Source organism: Leptonotus elevatus, chromosome 9, assembly GCF_054856555.1.
Source record: "Leptonotus elevatus isolate MCC_2025b chromosome 9, RoL_Lele_1.0, whole genome shotgun sequence".
Taxonomy (NCBI): domain Eukaryota; kingdom Metazoa; phylum Chordata; class Actinopteri; order Syngnathiformes; family Syngnathidae; genus Leptonotus; species Leptonotus elevatus.
In genome coordinates, this window is record NC_141247.1 from 8179592 (window position 1) to 8198634 (window position 19043).

Below are 19043 nucleotides of genomic sequence, written 5' to 3' on the forward strand. Positions count from 1 at the left end.
GTTTGTCTGTGTCTCAGTGAATGTTTTTATCATACGGAATAAAATTGAGAGTGAGCGAGAGTTATGTCCAATTTTGTACTTTTAACCTGAAGCTTTAGCCAGTTGAAACCGTGGTGTTACACATTGTCACATAAGCTAGGCAGAGCCACCCCAAGAGAGTATAAGAGTAGAAACCATTTTGGACAGATTAGACCTTCTTCCAGATCTCCCGTAAAAACAGCTGTGTACTTTATTTTTTTACATTAAATAGTTTAACTGAGAATGCAGTGTTTCTGCACTTTCTGTGGGTGATACGTTCCACGCCCACCCGCGATATGTGAATTTCCGGCGAAGTAGAGGTCTCTAATACTGTCTGTCATCTTAATGAGCTTCTGGTCTAAAAATACGTTTCTTAATTTAACAAATATTCTATATTTTGTTTAAAATTGTAATAGATTGTGTTGAATGTAAGAAAGAGCTGTTTTTATGTACTCAAATATTACGAAAAAGACAAAAATAGCAGCATAAATAAACCCAAATAAAAATCGTCAATAGAGTGAATCCGCAATAAGTGAACCGCGAAGTAGTGAGCGACCACTTAAAGTATTTTGCTAGTTACTGTTAGCATAATGTTGCGAGCATTAAAGATAAAAGGACCGGGTGGAAGTTCCGCCATAACTCTTGAATTTGGTGCCGTGACCCGGATTTCAGGCCACTCAAACAGGTGGATTGTTGGTGTAGGAGCCATTTTGTTGTAGCACGTGGGTCACCACGATGGCCATTAGGGGTCAACTCTTGTTTCCTACACAAGCCTATTTAAGCCAGCAGGTGCTCATCAGTTGCGGGTGCGTAATTAGACTTGGAGCAATATCGTTTTTAGACCACAAGGAGTTGGGCACATTGTGCTTATTATTGGAAAGATTTGATTGTATTTTGTAGAACTTGATGTTATTATTATTTTAAAAAATTCTTAAAGGCAACAGACTTGTTATTCCGTCGAAGCAATCAAGCGCGTCAAACACTTCAACTGTCTATTGCACCCTCAGTAACCTTTTTTTTCCCCTGGCTCCACATCTTCCTAACTATCTGCACCCTTGCCAGTTGAAACCAGTTAACGGTCGAGACGAAATAAGACGTATTAGAGAAGAAACCATTTTGGACAGATTACACCTTCTTCCGAATGAATTTAACACAATCCTCATGTTGTGGGGTCAATTTTATTTATGGAGATTCAACCCTGGCATGTAGATGGCAGCAGGTGCATATTTGTGAATGTGTGTGCATTTTTTTTTGTAGAAGTTACTACTTGCATTTGTACCCACAAAGGGCAATTTGATTGTGCCACCATATTATGAATATAGATGTCCAGCGCTGACTGATCCATCAGTCTCCGTCAGTAATGTGCTGCTGCAGCACCCGTCTCTTCAGTTTAAGGAGAGCGAGACACAATTAGCTGTTAGCGCTAGATGGCAAAATTAAGCTCAGGCCGCTATCCCCTGGGGAAATTAAACCACCGGCAAATCTTTAAACCAGCGGCTAAACATTAACAACAATTTGCATGTTTATAGCACCTGCAAAGCGTGCGCCAAGTCCATTATCTCCGGGAGACAGAGAAGGACTCCTTATTTATTATTGTTACCTACATCCCATGCGAAAACACAATGGCATTTATTTAGAGAGCGTGGCAGACGAGAGGCCTCATTTTATCGCCTCGCATTTTGGAGCGTTGCGATGACAAAGTGGAATGAGGCACGAATGGCTGGCGGATGATACAATGACGTGTTTGTTATGCAAATCCCCACTTTTTTCCCCTCTCAAAATAAACACACCTAAAGAGATGACAATTTGCAGAGGAGCTCAGCAGAACGAGCGCTGACAGCACCTGCGGTGGCGCCGTTGCTATATAGAGTGACAATAAACACGCCGGAGTCTTATTTCTCCCTCTCTTCCGCAGGTGAGCGGGATGTGTGGACAATCTCAACAGCGGTCCGCCCGCTCAGTCGTATCCCCTCCTTCTCCTGTGGCCCGCAACGCTCAGCCATCACCCGCAGATCCTGATGAGACCTTAGGGGGGCTCCGCAGGTGAGCAAACCACGAGCTTCTCGTTTGTCCACAGCCATCTCCCGATGAAAAGTTTGTTTGTGCGCCGAAAGCCACGCAGTGCTGGTTTCATCCAGTTTCTCTTGCCCACATAAGTGATGCAGTAACAGGCCCGAGTGCACTTTGTAACAATGCCCCTCGGGCCCACTGGCAACACAGTACCTAAATTAACGCCAATTAGGAGAAGAGACATTGCTACTTACTCTCTCCCGTGGGACTGATCTCATTGGCTAGCTTTCGGTTGCAGTCGTGTGATGGACAATTTCTCGCTTCACCTTCTTCAGGGAGTTCATTTCTAATCTGAGGGAATTCAGCTCCTTCTACAGCGGTCTCGGGGAGTCTCTGTGCAGCCGAGAGCCCGCTCCAGCAAACCACTCTCTCTGTTGGAATGGGCAAGAAATGACAGACAGGTAAGGTTTATCTTCTTGAATGGGACAGCACAAGACCACAAAGACATTTTCTAGACTTCTGTGATGCTTCTCTTCATTGGGGTGAACTGCAGTCTATTTTAGCAATTTTGACCGAGAGACATGTACACCCTGGGGTGACGCCAACATTTCAAACATGTGGGACGGGGACAAATTGTCCAGGAGTAAACTACATTTTATGGGCAAATTATCATCTTCCCACACGCAACTGCTCCCCCTCTGTATTGACCCAAAAATTAAATACTAGGGATGGGTACCGATACCAGGTATCATATCAGGCCAATACTTATTTCAAAGTATCTGTACTCTGCCCTCTTGTGGCCGTTTTATGATCGGGGACAAATGAGAAATGAGAGGAATAGAAAATTGCCATTAACTCATTCACTGCCATTGACGGCTACAGACGTCATAAATTCATAAAAACTATTCATATTAGTTTACTTCTTTTTTTTTACACTTTTGTTAACAAGAGTATGAAAACCTAGAAAAAACAATTCTGGTACATTTAGAACAGATATAAAATTTGTAATTAATTTGAATCACCTGACACCCCTAATTTGTAATCATCGTCTCTTAAAAATAAATAAATAATAATAATTGTTATAATTTTTTTCCAATTTTTAATTATAAAAAAAATGATTATTAAAAATTAGGACGTCAGGCGATTACGATTTTTCGTAATTAATCGCATGACTTTACTAGTTAACTCACAATTAATCATATATTTTATATCTGCTCTAATACAATAAAAAAAATTCTAAGTTTTCATACGCTTGTTAACAAAAGTGGGAACAATGTTAAACTAATAGAAATAGTTCAAATGAATTTTTGACGTCTATAGCCGTTAATGGCAGTGAATAAGTTAATTTCATGCAATATAAGGAAAAATGTTATGTTGAGATATAGGTCTTTCTTTAAAATAACCTGTCATAGTATTTGGGGGGGGGAAACTTTATGTATCAAAAGTACTGATAGCATCCGTAGTTGGTATTGGTATTGGTGACTACTGAAGAATTGAAAAAAAGTGGTATCAAACATCCCTACTAAATACTGTAAAATCCTGTGAATATTAATAACACTTTTTTTTTCTTTTGCAAGCAAAATAAAAGTTTCCAAATCCAGCGGGGTATTATGCAGGGGGCTTAATAAAAAAGGAAACGTTTTCATGTTGTTTTGATGTTTACCAGTACTCAGGCAAGTACCTAGGGGTTGTAAACATAAATATATAAATAACTGAAATCACTGATATATAGCGCATTTCATATGTAACATCACCTCGAATGCCTCACATACTATAATTAAAAGTACATCTAAAAGAGTGAAAGAGATTTAAAAGCAAAGTAAAGAAATAAAATAAAAAAAACCTTACTAAAATGACAAGCGCAAGAACAAGATTTTTGAAAACATGATTTTAAAAATACTTTGAAAAACTTTAATCATGGATATGGGGGAAAAAAATACCACTCTTTTCAGACTGATACCAATACGAGTACTCAACTCTTGAGTAGTCACTAATACTGATAACAAGTACTGATACCAATGATACTTTAGATACTTCAAACTTCCCCCCCAAAAAACGACAGGTAATTTAAAAGAAAGACATGTATATGCAAATATAGCATTTTCCCCTAAAACTGCATGAAATGAATGGCAATTTTCTATTCTTCTCATTTCTAGTATCTAGTAATCTGATAGTAAAGAATACCAACAAATTGGGGAGCTGTACAAGTACAGAGAAATAAAATGTGTTTTAATTGTGACTTTTTATTATACACGGGTGCGTACTCATTTTTTGATTTTACGGTAACCAAAGTGTGAAACGGTGGTTGAGCTACCCACAATGGCGGTAAAGCAAAAGTAGCCAGATAATCAATGTCTCAATGATGACACCGAACACAAAAATGGAGTAAAACATCATTCTTGCCAGTGACGCGCTGTTGAGGTGATCTGAAGGTTACAGTTGCTTCAAGCCGATGAGCTTCATGTGAGCTCCCCCGTCGTCCCCGTCTCCCACTGCTTGAAAGTAAATCTTGACTCTACTATTAATAACAGGCATGCTTTCATCGTCTTGTCGTTCACTTAATTGCCGTTTCCATCATTTTCCCTTTCATCCCATATTTCCTGTTCGACCTCACGTGGCCCACACAATATTCCACTTCACCATTACTAATATGATTACTTCCTGCTTTCTGTCCATCCATTCACACCATCCTATTCAATTTTGCTCTCATACTTATTGATGTACGTTTCGCCATTCTCAACTATTTGTTAGAGTTGATCCTTTGCACTGGCACGTTTGAGAGGAAATGTGCTCCGGGTGAATAGTTGACCTCTTGTTCAAGAAGGCAGCTGCTGTGAGAGAGTCTGCCTCAAAGGTAGAGAAATTGAGGAGGAGACACGGTGCTGGTGAGGGGCAGGTTTGTCCTGAGGGGACGATTACAAGCTGGACCAAGCGCTGCGATTGGAACGTGTAGGGAGGCTGCAGAGGAGAGTGAATGATGGAGTGATTACAATACCTCCCGGCAAGCAATTCTCAGTGTCACCTCGTTTGGCATGTGTGCGCAAAAACAGTTAAGCACATTTTCACTCTTGGATCCGTGCTGGATCATCTTCCATTACCATTCAGATAGGATCTTCGTCTTCAAATGGTCTCACATGGGTTATTAAAAATACAAAAAATGAAAAAGATTTGATCTTGAGAGACTCAAGTGTTGGATGTTTGCATTACTTCAGAGCGGCCTTAAAACTAAAAATAGTGCTTTTTTTTGTCAAGCATATTTACTATACCAGTTCCAGCTAAGATCACAGGCTTAACTTTTTTTTTTTTGCACATCAAACAGCGTCATGCTGATAAGTGATGGATTGGAGTGGTGTGTGCGATATCCACCTCTGCATACGTGCGAGGGATAAATGATGCGAGAGGAAATGCTTTGTTGAGCCTAAACATTCAGTATCAGTGGAAAGAGTTGGCCGGAGGAAGTCAAAGATATCACTGCTTATTTCAGGCCTGCAGGCTGTAGACCAGGGGTAGCCAAGTTCGGTCCTCCAGAGCCACCAAACAGCCTGTTTTCCATGTTTCTCTCCACTAACACACCTGATTCATGATCAGGATCGTTATCAGGCTTCTGCAAAGCTTGCTGGTGAGCTGATCATTAGATTCAGCTGCGCTGAAGGAGGGAAACATGGAAAACTATAAACTATATAGTATATCTTGATAAGAATGTGTGTATTTGTTTTTCAGTATTATCATTTTGTAGGGTGGAATTGACCTACAGCCTGCTGAGTAAGTTGATTTAAATGTATACTTTCAGTTAACTTTATTTCACTGTCAAGTGAGAGGTAAATCTTGAATTGGACAACATTGTATTGAGCAGGTAAACCTTATATTCTGCGTTTATATATTAATAAGAAGCTATACCGAATGGATATAATATTAGTTCTTCTTTCTACCACTTATTGCTATTGTAGTGATTCTCAAAGTGTGAGCTCCCTCTAGTGTTTAGTGAAATAATCACTGTCTCAGTTCAGTTGTATTTAACCTGTAAGTTTAAAATAAATACATCTGATATTTGTATTTACATTTTAAGTTTAAAAAAAATTAAATTGAAATTTCATGTCCTTTTGAACCACTTTTTATGTACAGTTTTGTCTGATATTTAAGTCATTTTTAATGTTCAAACTGGACTTAACCTGCAAGTACTACAGTGGTTTACAGGAATATAAACAACATCTTGTTTTTGCTGAATATTTGGGCCTGCTATGCTACTCAGTAGCAGCTACTGTACTTTAAACTTGACCATGACGGTGGTACTTGGAGGGATATGCATTCTTTTAGTTTGAAAACTGCGTTACAAATAGCTGAAACCATGTATACCTGGCCACATGCGGCAATTTACTTATTAAGTTCCATTCATTACTACCTTAATTCATGAACATGACGCAGGGACACCAAACCACATTATACTTAGACAGAAACAGATTTTTCAAACATTTTAATTATTAAGAATTACGGAAGCGTATTGCATTCACTTGGGAAAAAAAATACCTCTCTATTTTCTGACAGCTTTAGGGTATTTGTTTTTCATTTCTGTTTTCTAAATATTTTTTTTCTGGGGGGTTTTCGGAAATGTTTCTGTTTTTTCACTCCAATATTTCTCATTCATTTGTCATTGAAGTAATTGTTCAGATAAACAGAAAACAGAAAAAAAACTAACCAATTAAATAAATAGGCAAAAACACAATGCCCCCCCCCCAAAAAAAACTCAGAGATAAACAGATTTTTTTTTCCTTTTACTATATGTTAACAAAAGTGTGACCTCTGTGCATGTCTGTCAGCCATACTGCACATCTGTTTAGAATCAGTCATAACAGTCAGTTTAGTTTTGTTAATAAATGATCTGATCAAAGTCAAACATGAGAACCGTTGGAAAATGAAAAAAAAAAAATGTTACAGCTGGTAAGATTACAGGCATCTATCACAAGGAGCATGATCTCAGCTTTGCTCCATCAGTCAAAGCTCTTCTCTCCTCCCTCCTCAACCCGCACCTCCCCTGATCCCATGCTAAATGGATCCCACATCTCTTTCCATTATTAATGCGATAATTAGCAGCGGAAAGGGAGGAGATCGTGCTTAATAAGAAGAATAAATAATTAGGAAAAAACGTCTTCTGAAATTAATGGAAAGTCTGAATTAGTGCACAGAAAAAAAGTCTAATGAATGGAAATTGAAGGTGAAGTATGTGCGTGTGTCTGTGTGAGCGTGTGTCATATGTATGTGTGAGAGGGGAACAGAGCATTACCTCATGCTTGCCAGGCCATCTTCTTTATTGATGACATGAACAGACGTTCGACTTCAGGTGGGTCTCACCATAAATGTCTACCAGAGATGCTACAGGTGGACATGGTGGCGCTTCAGATCATTTCAGGAAGCAGCATGGTGCTTTAATTGTTTTCATTAATATAAGATACTACTACTATTATGTTCAAAAATGATGGCTACCCACCTTTAGAGGTTCCACTGTACAGAACGTGCTAATTGGCTGTTTAAAATAACGTTATTGTTTAATTGACCTACAAACGCAGGGGAATGCCCCTTGGTTCGTGTTAAGTTGTTTATTTGTATGACCTCTGCCCCACATCCAACACAAAACAAAACAAGAGCGAAGGGCTGCTGTTAACACACTCACCACAAGATGGCGGTAAACTCATAATTTTGGTCACTATGCCACAGACTCATAACAGACTTTTTTATTCTAGTTCTAGCAGATACTGTCATTAAGGTTTTAGCTTTATCTTCGTCATGTTTTTTATTTAATTTTATTTTATTTGTTATCTTTACTTATTTATTTATGATAAATTATTCAGTGTAGGCACTGGACAGATGATTAGTCTTCTTCTACAGAACTGCTCAAAACATTTAAATAAACATTGATCTCATGGTTTTGAAAATGTTTGTCAGTGGCTTATGCCAATTATTTCAAAATCATTGAGTTCACTTCCATAAAGCATCGTCTTGTTGCCCTGTCAGGTTTTCGGGGCCCAGCCTGAAGCGGTCACACTCAGGTTCTGAATCCCGAAGCAACAAGCCCCTCGAGCCTGTCATCAGTCAGATGATAGACAAACTCAAGCACATCAACCAGGTGAGATCTATGATTTTTTTTTTTTTTTTTTTTTTTGATAGATCATGTGAGAATTTGTTAATGCTATGTGTTTACTTGCCGGTGAGCCAATGGATTGTATAAGTGTTACGGCAAAAATTTGCAAACAGTGAGGCCAGCGTAGGTCACTTGCGAGGGCGACGGAGATTGTTTTGACGTTTAAAAATGATTTGCACTGTAAGCCCCAGCTGTTTTCAGGGCTGGAGACCTATTTTTCATACTGTCATCGCCATGGAAACAACCTTTTGGAGTGCGGCCGGCAGGAACCAGAAATGCTCGCACGTAGGCTCAAAGTTAGCAGATGTATCATGCGACGACTCCGGCCAAATTTCCTGCTTCCTGGTGGTAGAACTTGTAGCTGTCAACATGTTGAATCGCCACGACCCCCCCCCCCAAACGTGTATGCGGGACTGCGAGCGCCGCAGGTCTGTCTTGGTGGATTACGATGCTTCTCTGGGCTTTAAACAACCTGAAAGATCCAAAGAGCAGCTGCCGACCCTCTCAGCTCCTCTGACAAGCAGAGACTCTTAAGAAAAAATACAGAGGCTTGTGGTTTCCGACTGTAATTTTGGTTTTCAGCATTACCTCATGCTCAGTCCTGCTGGAAAGTCAGACTTTTACCATCATAGTTGGAAGTTTGTTCACTCCCTTTCTGTCTTTTTTATTTTTAACATTCCCATTTGTGACTCAATTTGACTGTTATGGCAAGAGTTCTTTTTTTTTTTGTAAACACAGGGCTTATTTTTGCCTGTCAGTAAGTAAACATTTAGATGTGGACTGGATTGCAGGCTAGTGCCCCAACACCCATATTGAAGTGCACTTTTATGCCACTACAAACTATCCTTATCTGCACATTTGATGAGTTTTCTGTTTTTCATCCATAAAACAAACCAACAAGCAAGCATACACATTTTGTTATACACAATTTGACTTTGTTCTTTTCACACAACCGTGAGAGTTAAATGCGACAAAATCAATGTACCATACAACTCGTATGAATTACAATTTATAATCAAACGATGAAGATAATGCTTTTTTTTAATGTACAAACCCAATTGCAAAAAAATTGGGACACTATAAAAACTGAATGCAATTATGTGGAAGTGCCAAATTTCCATATTTTGTTCAGAATAGAACATAGAGAACAGGTCAAAAGTTTAAACTGAGAAAATGTATCATTTTAAGGGGAAAATATGTTGATTGTAAGTTTTATGGTGCCAACAAATCTTTAAAAAAGTCAGGACAAGTAGCAATGAGAGGCTGGAAAAGTCAATTGCACTTGTAAAAAAAATTGGCAACTTGATTGGAGTAAAAAAAGAGCTTCTGGGCGTGGCAGTGTCTCTCAGAAGCAAAGACGGGTAGAGACTCACCAATTCCTCCAATGTTGCGCAGAAAGATAGTGGAGAAATAAATATCAGAAAGGTATTTACCAGCGAAAAATTGCAAAATGGTTGACGTAATCATCATCTACAGCGCATAACATCATCCAAAGATTCAGAGAATCTGGAACAATCTCAGTTTAAACTTTTGACCTGTTCTCTATGTTCTATTCTGAATAAAATATTAAAATTTGGCATTCCGTTTATATTCACAATTTGAATAGTGTTCCAACTTTTTGGGAATTTGGTTTGTATATAAACAACTTGGTTAATGTCGAATGAAGCAGTGCTTTTGAACTGTGGATTTTTCAGAGAGGCGGAGCTGAAATGAATGGATGGAATAGTACAATGATAATAATGACCTTTTCAATTCTAGATTGTAGAAATTTCAGGCTGTTTGTTTTCTTTTGATCTTTTTCCGTTGTTGTGCAACAATGTCATAATGGGCTCAAACACAAACTAAAAGAGGCCCTGCCAGGAACAAATACTTCTTAACAATGTGATTACAAGCAGAGCTGTCGCAGTCCATGAGAACTATTTGCTATGGGGATCATGTTTCGTATTGATGACATTTGGCTTTTGCTAAGATGACAAAGCTCATTATGTTGCACACACTGCGTGTGCCTGTACATTCTTTAATTCTGTAAATAGATTCCTGATAGTTACCGTACATCCACCTTGAACTATCTGCATGAACTCTTCTTGGGTTTAAAATCCTGGAAGAACATCTGATGAAAGACTGATTGCAGATTTCATGTCCCGTAAAACAAGTTACGACCCAGCTGTCTAGACAAATATTTACGCAGCAAATGATCATTTTACTGCGGCGCATGAAATAACGGGAATTCTTTGCAAAGTACACTAGTGCAATCCAATTTAATAGTCTGGAAAGAAATTGGGACAGTTATCATATCCAAACTACTGTTTTGTAAGAACAGTCTTTCAGCGTAGTTGGGACACATCGTATGCTATGTGCCTTACTTGTCACCCTCTTTCTAACAATCTTGTTAAAATCAGTCAGCAAGGGGGGCGTTTTATTTCATGCTCATGAGACACTGCCTGGAAACTAAGCAAACACAGCAGTTCTGAACTTCTTTTTCAACTTTTCTGAAGTTGGCAGTTAATGCAAAGTTCAGGTTCTTACTAGGGGTGTGCTAAAAAATCGATTCTCATAAGAATCGCATTCTCATTTAGTACGATTCAGAATCGGTTTTAAATGTACCAAAATCTATTTTATTTAAATATTTTTATACTGTCTTCCCTTTGTTTGAGTGTGCCTTTATTGGGAGTGCTGTTCATGTTGTACCCGATTTGGCCACTTAGGGGCAGTGTGGTTCCACGCGGTCTGATACACTGTTAAGTTGTAGATAAAAGTGCCGCAAGTAGCGCACTAGTTAGCATTAGCGAGTTAGACTGGAGTAGATCATTACAATTCCTTGAACATCTATAAATTAAAGCAAAAATCATTGTCAATCAAATCATTTTGAATCAAAAATCGTTCTCAACCGAAAATCAATTATGAATCGGATCGCACACCCAAAAATCGGAATTGAATCAAATCGTGAGACATTCAAATATTCCCACCCCTAGTGCTTACCAATAAAGAGTGAATGGCAAATCTACATCACAAAGACGCCAAAATCTGATCCACTTGTTTTGCCAGCCTTTCGCCTTATATTGCCTATGACAAACAATCGACAAACGGCATAATTGTCAAACATAAACCATGTCACAGACTCATTTTGATCTATGAAATGCATACAACAGTGGGGGAGGATCATGTTGATGGCTCAATTGGGACTTTTTATCGAATAAGTACAAGAGACTCGCAGGACAGCCTGCCAATCAACCATTACAGATATTTTCAAGAAAGGAGGTAAAACAGCAAACATGCTTTATAAACCTGATAAAAGTTTATTGACTATACGGCATATTTTACCAACCAAGCTGCTCGGAGCCGGTGTTTTGTAAACATACTCTGGAGGAACTGGAGAAAGTGGCCTTGTTCAGTTAAGAGCAGTTTTACAAGGTCTCCGCCTCTCCGTCACTTGGCTTTGGATAGTGTGGGGCTGTGAGCAAATGTACTAAATAAGCATCTGATAGTCGAGGAAGAAGGTCGCAACTCGCACATAATTACTCTCATCTGCCCCTGTTTATGCAGCATGTATGTGGAGCTGCCAGCAACACAGATAGCATGTTTAAATATCCCTGGAAACGGACCAGAAGAGTGCCGTGTTGATTCCACATGGCACTGTTTCAGTCTCATGTTTCTCTGTGTGAATGTGTGCTTCAAATTCAAGACACGTCACAAATATTTGTCTTGTGTTTTCCTAATTGAATTGGCACAAACAGCAAAATCAATTTATTAGCGGTTTTTACGCTGCATTCCAAATGAATCGGTGCATGAGAGGTTTAACAGTTTCAGTCAGAACTGGCTGAATGGGACACTGATTGATCGATCGATTGCTTGTTTTTCTTCAAAGATGGAAAAAAGAGATAAAAAATAGAAAAAAAGGAAGGAAGAAGAGCTAGCTAAATAAACAGCTACCGGTATTTATTTATTTAGCTAGCTAGCTATCAAGCTAGCTAGCGAGCTAGCTGGCTATTTATCTAGCCAGCTCGTAGCTGGCTATTTGTCTAGCTAGCTAGCCTGCTAATTCTCATAAGAAGTTAGCTAGTTATCGGAATTGATATTTTGTGCGCAGGACACAGGCCTACGATGGCCTTGGCCTAATGGCTCTCCCAGATAACCCCATTTCCAGTCTCTACCCACTCGTTTCTCCATCCTTTTCCACCATACCATCATGCTCACATCAGATCTACCTGTTATTGATGTTTCCAATGGCAGGTAGTGGCAGACATAATAAGCAACTACAGTATTTCTAATAGGCCGACTGGTGAGCCCCAATTCCAAACCACTTCTGGTAGCTCAGTAATCAAGTACATTGTCATGACATTGTAACCTTTGAGGATCTCGAAATAACAAAAATAAACACACATGCTAATTTTAGCTTCCCCTGTTACTGTCCGTTTGCTCAGACTGTTGTAGTATTATGCTCCAAAATCTCCATTTTACTGCAGTCCGTTTTCTTGCTGAAATTCGGCCGACGGACACATGTCGAGGTAAATACAGTACACAACATCCTCATTCTCCTTAATTGTTGTTGTTTGTTACATCTTATTCCAACTGACACATTCAAAACGGTGTGGTTTTCACAGTTTCTCATGCTGTTATTTTGAATAGATATTGTCAAACTACACTTGGAATGTGAATCCTCTCTTTTTTCTGCTCTGCATGTGACGGAAACCGTGAGAAATGCGACTATGCAGCGGAAATGTGTCATTTCTCACATTGTCAGCATTGATCTGCGTATCTACAGTCACAGAGGCTATCTGGAATGGGGAACCGAAGGAAAACACCAAAATAAATAAAAATACAGTATATCTTTTCTCACGCTTAATACTGCGGATATAACGGCTGAGCGCATGCGAGCAGCATCCAAAGTTAACATGATCTGCTAACAATAAATGGATGGAGAGAAATTGCTTTCTTCTTCTGTCTTAACCTCACAAATTCTTGAAGCAGCGCAAGACTTTGAGGAGCCGTGGCACATTTTTGTCACTGTGTGAGGTCCTGTCTGTGCAGTTTGGAGTATGTCAGAGCTGACACAGTCAAGTGTACATCAACGCAACGCATCTCCTCCGCTGCCACCGTGCCAGCACATCACGACGCACGGCTTGTGATGTGTCTATTGTGAAAAACGGCCCAGACAGCTCCCGTGCGGAGACGAGGGCCTTCAAGTGCGAACATATTATTTTGATGATGTCTTCTTGTTCTGCAGAGATGAGCTTTGTTTTGCTCCACATCTGTTGAACTTCCCAGAGTATCAAGTTTCTGCTCCGAACAACTAATCTCACAGGAGATGGTTGAGCTCGTGGCAAAATAGAGCAATTATGTGATTGGTCTTTGATTACAGAGCGTTTCCCACTCATTTGTCGGATGAATTTGCAATTTAGAGGGTCAGACCTCTTGGGACTTCTTCTGACAAGCTCAACTTGGCAATGTGACACTCTTTTAGAGAGATACATGAACAACACAATGGCTGTGAAAGGACTCTTTGTATGGATGCTATTTTGGCAACATTAAATTAATTCATCACAAACTGTTCAAATTGCTCTCTCATTAACAGATGAACTCGTCTTTGAATTAAGTTAAAGTTTTACAAGTTGGAGCGGTCTTTATCTGCTGGCCCATTGGCCCGCTTTCCAACACTCCAGCTGTGCTGACTTGTGTGTGACAGACTCCAGTTCTGTCGCGCTTCCCTCCCTCCATCCCTCCATCCCCTCCCGCCTCGTCCTTCCCTCTAAAGCCCAAGATCCCCCCCCCCACCCCCCTCTTTCCAGCTTCCCAGGCTAATTGAAGCCAGAACCTGGGAAAATCCTGCAGGTAGAACAGGAATCCAGGGTGGAAAATAAACCAGATCCCGAGTGCCAAAAATTCCATCACACAATCTCACTTCCTCACAGGCACCAGACCCTGGCCAGTGTGTGCGTGACACCTTATGCAAACTCATGCCGAATACACGCACACATACACTCAACATGTGTACTGTGTACCCTTTTTTGTATGCATGCGCCTATAATTATAGCCGATACTTTTCACATATGCCTGTGACGTAAAACCAGATGGCTTCAATGTAAAGCAGCACTTAGTTTTTATTTTTTTTAATTTTTTGAATTATGTGACATGTACATGTTATAATTACAGCAAAAAGCCGTTTCATAAGAGTCCTGTTGGGTGTGCTTATAATCAGACTAATAGACACCAAGGGTGTCAGACAGGGCCTGCTGTTTTGTAAACGTACACTTGCCCACCAAGCCGTTTTGCTCTCTCACGTCAAAGCGGTAGACTTCTGTTTGATGTTATTTACCAAGCGTTATTTAACAAACCCCCTCGGGGCCTTCGTCCTCTTGCCCTCTTTGGTTTTATGTGGGTGAAGTACGACTGCTCTGGAAGCGGAGGAGGAAGGAGCGCTTGTTATTCTGCTATATTTGTGAGCGGGCGATAAGCCATGAGGGTTTTTTAAATGAAGTGTGACACCTGGTGTAAACCTCTGAGGAGCTGGGGGGCATTTATGCAGGCGCAGTCATTTCCCTCGTCAAAGCGCCACACGCATGTTATCCTTTCAGGTGGCTCGGGGCTTCACGCAAGGTTGAGGATTGGAGGCGTTATGTGAAGTATGGTTCTTTAACTTGAGGAATCTAACGACCAGATAACCCCCCACTGCCCCCCAGACGTCCTCGCATCCACATAGTCCTACAGGAGCCCTCTCCCCTGCTGGCTGGGAGGTCAGACAGAGCATGTGAGGGTCCTTTTCCTCACAATTAGTCTGCCTGCTAATGAGGCCCAACCATCCCTTCTTCCACTGCCGCCCATTCCTCCATAGACTTTCATACTTCCCCACCCCCTTACCAGTTCCCCCACTTCAAGACTTTTGGCTCAAGTCAGGGTCACCTCTCTGTACCCACTCCCACACCACGGCCACCCCGTTGCACACGGTGTAATTATAACACGGCAAGGTTATAAAAGTCTTAACTACCCTCAAAATAAATTGGACCAATTTAACAAAAAAATACTTTAATCCAGAGTTTGGCAACTTTTTTCATCATTGCTACTCGGGGGGCTTCATCGGAACACATACTTCCTAACCAGCTGTATGACAAAAAAAAAGCTATTTTAGTTCTAGACAAAATATGTGCATACATACAAAATACGTGCTCTTAATATATATAATTTTTTATAATATGTTTTTCAATGCATATATAGCCTAAAAGATCCACTATCCTCACCCAACAATAAAGGGTTTGAAGCAAACAACTAAATAACCACATACAAATTGGAATGGATGGATACTGTGAATTTTTTTGTCAGTGCAAAGGGTTATTTTGCATAAGAATTACAATTTAAGGACAGCACAAAACTTGTCTGGTATCTAGTGGTGATATTACAATTTAAAAGTGCATATTCGCAAATTTGCTAATTAAAAAATTCAATTCCCCGGCTACCCATCCCCCCACCGGGACTTTTGGAAAATGGAAATGTAATTTTTATCAGTGTATTTCGATGATTTTTTAAATTATTATTTATTTATTTATTTATTGGGGGGGGGTGGTAAAAGATCAAATAAAATAAATCAAAGAAAAACATAATTAATCAAGCTACTGCCCATCACTGCTGTAATCTGTTACAGTTAATTTGATTACGTTGTCTGAAATTATAGTTGTGATTTGTTTCAAACCTTTATTTTTTAGTTGATCCAATCAAAAGTATCCCTTTATTACATTATTACATTAAAGGGGAAATCAAGAAGAGGAGGTTTTCTTAGAATATTACGCTCTATGCAGCCCTACTAGTCTAAACACGGTATTCTGTTTAATATCGCATTGTGGAATATGAGTGAAGCAGCAAAATCCAAATGTTTTTGTTTTTTTTCCCATCACACGGGCGGCCATTTTGTCACTTGCTGTCGACTGAAAATGACATCACAGTTGCTCAGAGCTCAGGTCACGACCAATCATGGCTCACCTGTTTTCTGAAACTGAGCCGTGATTGGTTGTGACCTGAGCCATGAGCAACTGCAATGTGTTTTTGTGAGGCCCATCCAAGAATTATTATAAACACAATGTTTGGGTTGATTTCCCCTTTAACACAAAGTGAAAATAGAATTGATTTCATTCCCTCCATTAGTTTTTTTCCCCTTTTTGCATTGTTTGATTATTTTTTTTCCCAACCGAGTCACCTTCTTATTCTTCTTTTTCCTTCCCTCTCTATATTCTTGCTTCCTGGTAATGCTAACATTGCTAACTACTCGAGGTCATAGTCCCCATTTTCTGCTTTGTATCACTAATCATTATTCAAATATAAATAACCTCTAAAACCTCATTACCCGCTTAAAATTAAGACATGTCGACTTCTTACCTTAAGTTATCTCAAGCAGCTGACATTTTACCTGCGTGAAGTGAAAATTAGCAAAACTGATTCTGTTTCAGTTGGAGTGAAGTTTGCTGTCAACCAAAAAGCAGACCGGATTTGAAGTGGAAAACACAATTTTCAAATAAACTGATCTTAAAATGCACTTTAGATGAATGACAGTTGTTTTGCTTTATGTGGCATAAAACTGGCGCCTGCATTGCCACAAAATTTAATTTTTGGTCTTAATTCATTATTAGTGCATTTCTCACTCTTTATTAATTTGACAAGGGACTGATGAAGATATGAACAGCTGAGTTCTTCCTGCTGAAGTTTCTGACATCCTGAGCTTGTTGTCACTGGCCACAATCACATGCTCCTGTGTAACAGGATCTCTACCCCTGCGAAGAGGTCAGGGGTCACACTTCCTGTTTCCTGTCTGTGCTAGGTCATCACAGGGTCTCCATGTGAGGGTCACGGACCTCCTCCGCCTTTTGTTTGGGGCAGGCACAGCAGAGGAGAGGCTCCTCTCTGGACCTGTCAGAGTGTTTGCACTCCTTTAACTTTTTTTCATTGCCCCTCAAGGTTCTTGGCTTTTCATCTCAGCGGCCCCCACTTTGCCCCTCAGGTTGTGGCAGCTCTGTCTGTCGGTGTGTGTGTCTGCCAGGGCTGGACTGGGGGAAAATAAATTGGCCATGGCATTTTTGGCTTAGACCGGTCGCTCATAATTAGCGGAGCATAGTCGACTATTAATGTGTTATGCAAAGAAATGTATTTTACTTGTTACCCCATTGTGGGGAGTTGTACATGCACTGTGCTATGCTACCTGCCAACTGCTACCTCAACAGGTGTGTGCAAAGTTCCCATACTGACCTCATTCACGTGCAAATGTATTTTTTTGTCCGCAAAAAGTGAGATTTTGAGGAAACTATGGCCAGGATAAAGACTTTCAAAAATGTGTCATCCATTTTTGTGTTGTGTTTGTGAGCCACTTGAAAAGTGCAACATTATCTTGTGTGCATTATTAACCGTTAATTAACAATAGAACATATCATGGTGTTATCGGCTTATGTTTCACTTCATAAAATGACAGATTGAGACGAGTGACAATTGTCAAGTTGTCTTCTTCTAGGCACCATGTAAACAGAAGGCAGGGATCAAAATGTGTGATTAAGAAACTTGTTTTCATGTAGTGTGTGGACTGTGGACCAACCCAGACTTGGGCAAATCCACCCATTTCCGAATACTGTATGTTTTTAAAAATATCTGTGTACATGTACAACTGTGATGTCATCTTTAGTCCACAGCAAGTGGCAAAATGGCTACCCCCTGAGATGGATAAAAACGGCTGGATTTTGCTTCATAACTTAAATTCCACAAATTTTATATTAATCAGAATGTCATGTTTAGTCGAGTGAGGGTCACATATAACATATTATTGTCAAGAAATGTTGAAGGTTGACTTACCCTTTAATATGCACTCTATTGCATCTCTGTTGGGAGTCCATATTTTGTTATTTTCCCCAACTAAGAGTCTGTCGGCTTCCGCTAGGTGTGATCATGGGATCCTCATGCAGTGACCATCTGCTGGAAACGGAGGCTTTCTTAGCAACACATGTCTCTGGGAACCACCGTGATAACGTGCAAAGGAGATGAGCATCAGACAAAAAGAGATTGTCCGAGGAGAGTAATCTGATTTCGCATCCAGCCGACTGGTCAGGAATGAGTCTTTTTTTTTTTTAACTGTTCAACTTCGTGCAGACAATTGGTCACATTCACAGAAACGAGTCAAGATTTTCATGGGGATTACCTCAGAACAGTTGAAAATTATTGTTATAGCTGATACTTTTAATACAGGGCAGTACATTCTGAGCTGAGTCTGGCTAGAAAAAACACACAAATCGTTGCATTTTAATCTTCCAAAGGATTGCATGGCAACAACTGATTTAATTCGATAGCCCTAAAATATGTAAACGGCTCAGAGTTTTTTGTCCAAAGATAATTGAAACAAGAAACAAAGTGACTGCCAGCGAAATATAAATTCCAGTTTTCAGTCCAGCTAGCGGAATCTGGAAATAAAGTTGTGGGCTTAGTCACAAAGGTGGAGTGGGTCCGCACCCAGTTTAACGACCGCAGAGCTGCTTTTCTTCTCTGTGTTTGTGTTACGACTGGAATTAACATCAGGAAATTAATCTTGTCTGCGTTAACTGTCTGACAGTCTGAGGCAGAGCGACCGTTGCGTGACATACTGAGCCGTGGACACGCTACAGGAGGACAGGGCTTGGGTGGGGGTGGCCTGGTTTGTGTGTGCGTGTGCGTGTGCGTGTGCGTGTGAGAGAGAGAGAGAGAGATTGTTCCCGCTATACATTTCACATTGAATAAAAGTTGATTAATGAGCCGCGAGCAGCAGGTGGGACTGCTGCGCTCCGCATAGGAGCTTTCCATGAGTCAGAGGGTGGAAAGTGCCGGCTGTCATACTGGATGTACTTCTGTCTGCCTGGCTGTGCATGTTGGGATTTGAGGCATAGAA

General features: G+C 40.2%; 1 protein-coding gene across 1 annotated transcript in view; it reads left to right on the forward strand.

Moving 5' to 3' along the window:
- The window catches only part of gpc3 (glypican 3), a 125530-nt gene that overhangs the window by 75558 nt on the left and 30929 nt on the right, over positions 1–19043 (forward strand). The window contains exons 4-6 of the mRNA XM_086085799.1: positions 1934–2061; positions 2364–2489; positions 8035–8146. Of these exons, the coding sequence (XP_085941925.1) occupies positions 1934–2061; positions 2364–2489; positions 8035–8146 (366 nt within the window). The remainder of the gene's footprint in view (positions 1–1933; positions 2062–2363; positions 2490–8034; positions 8147–19043) is intronic.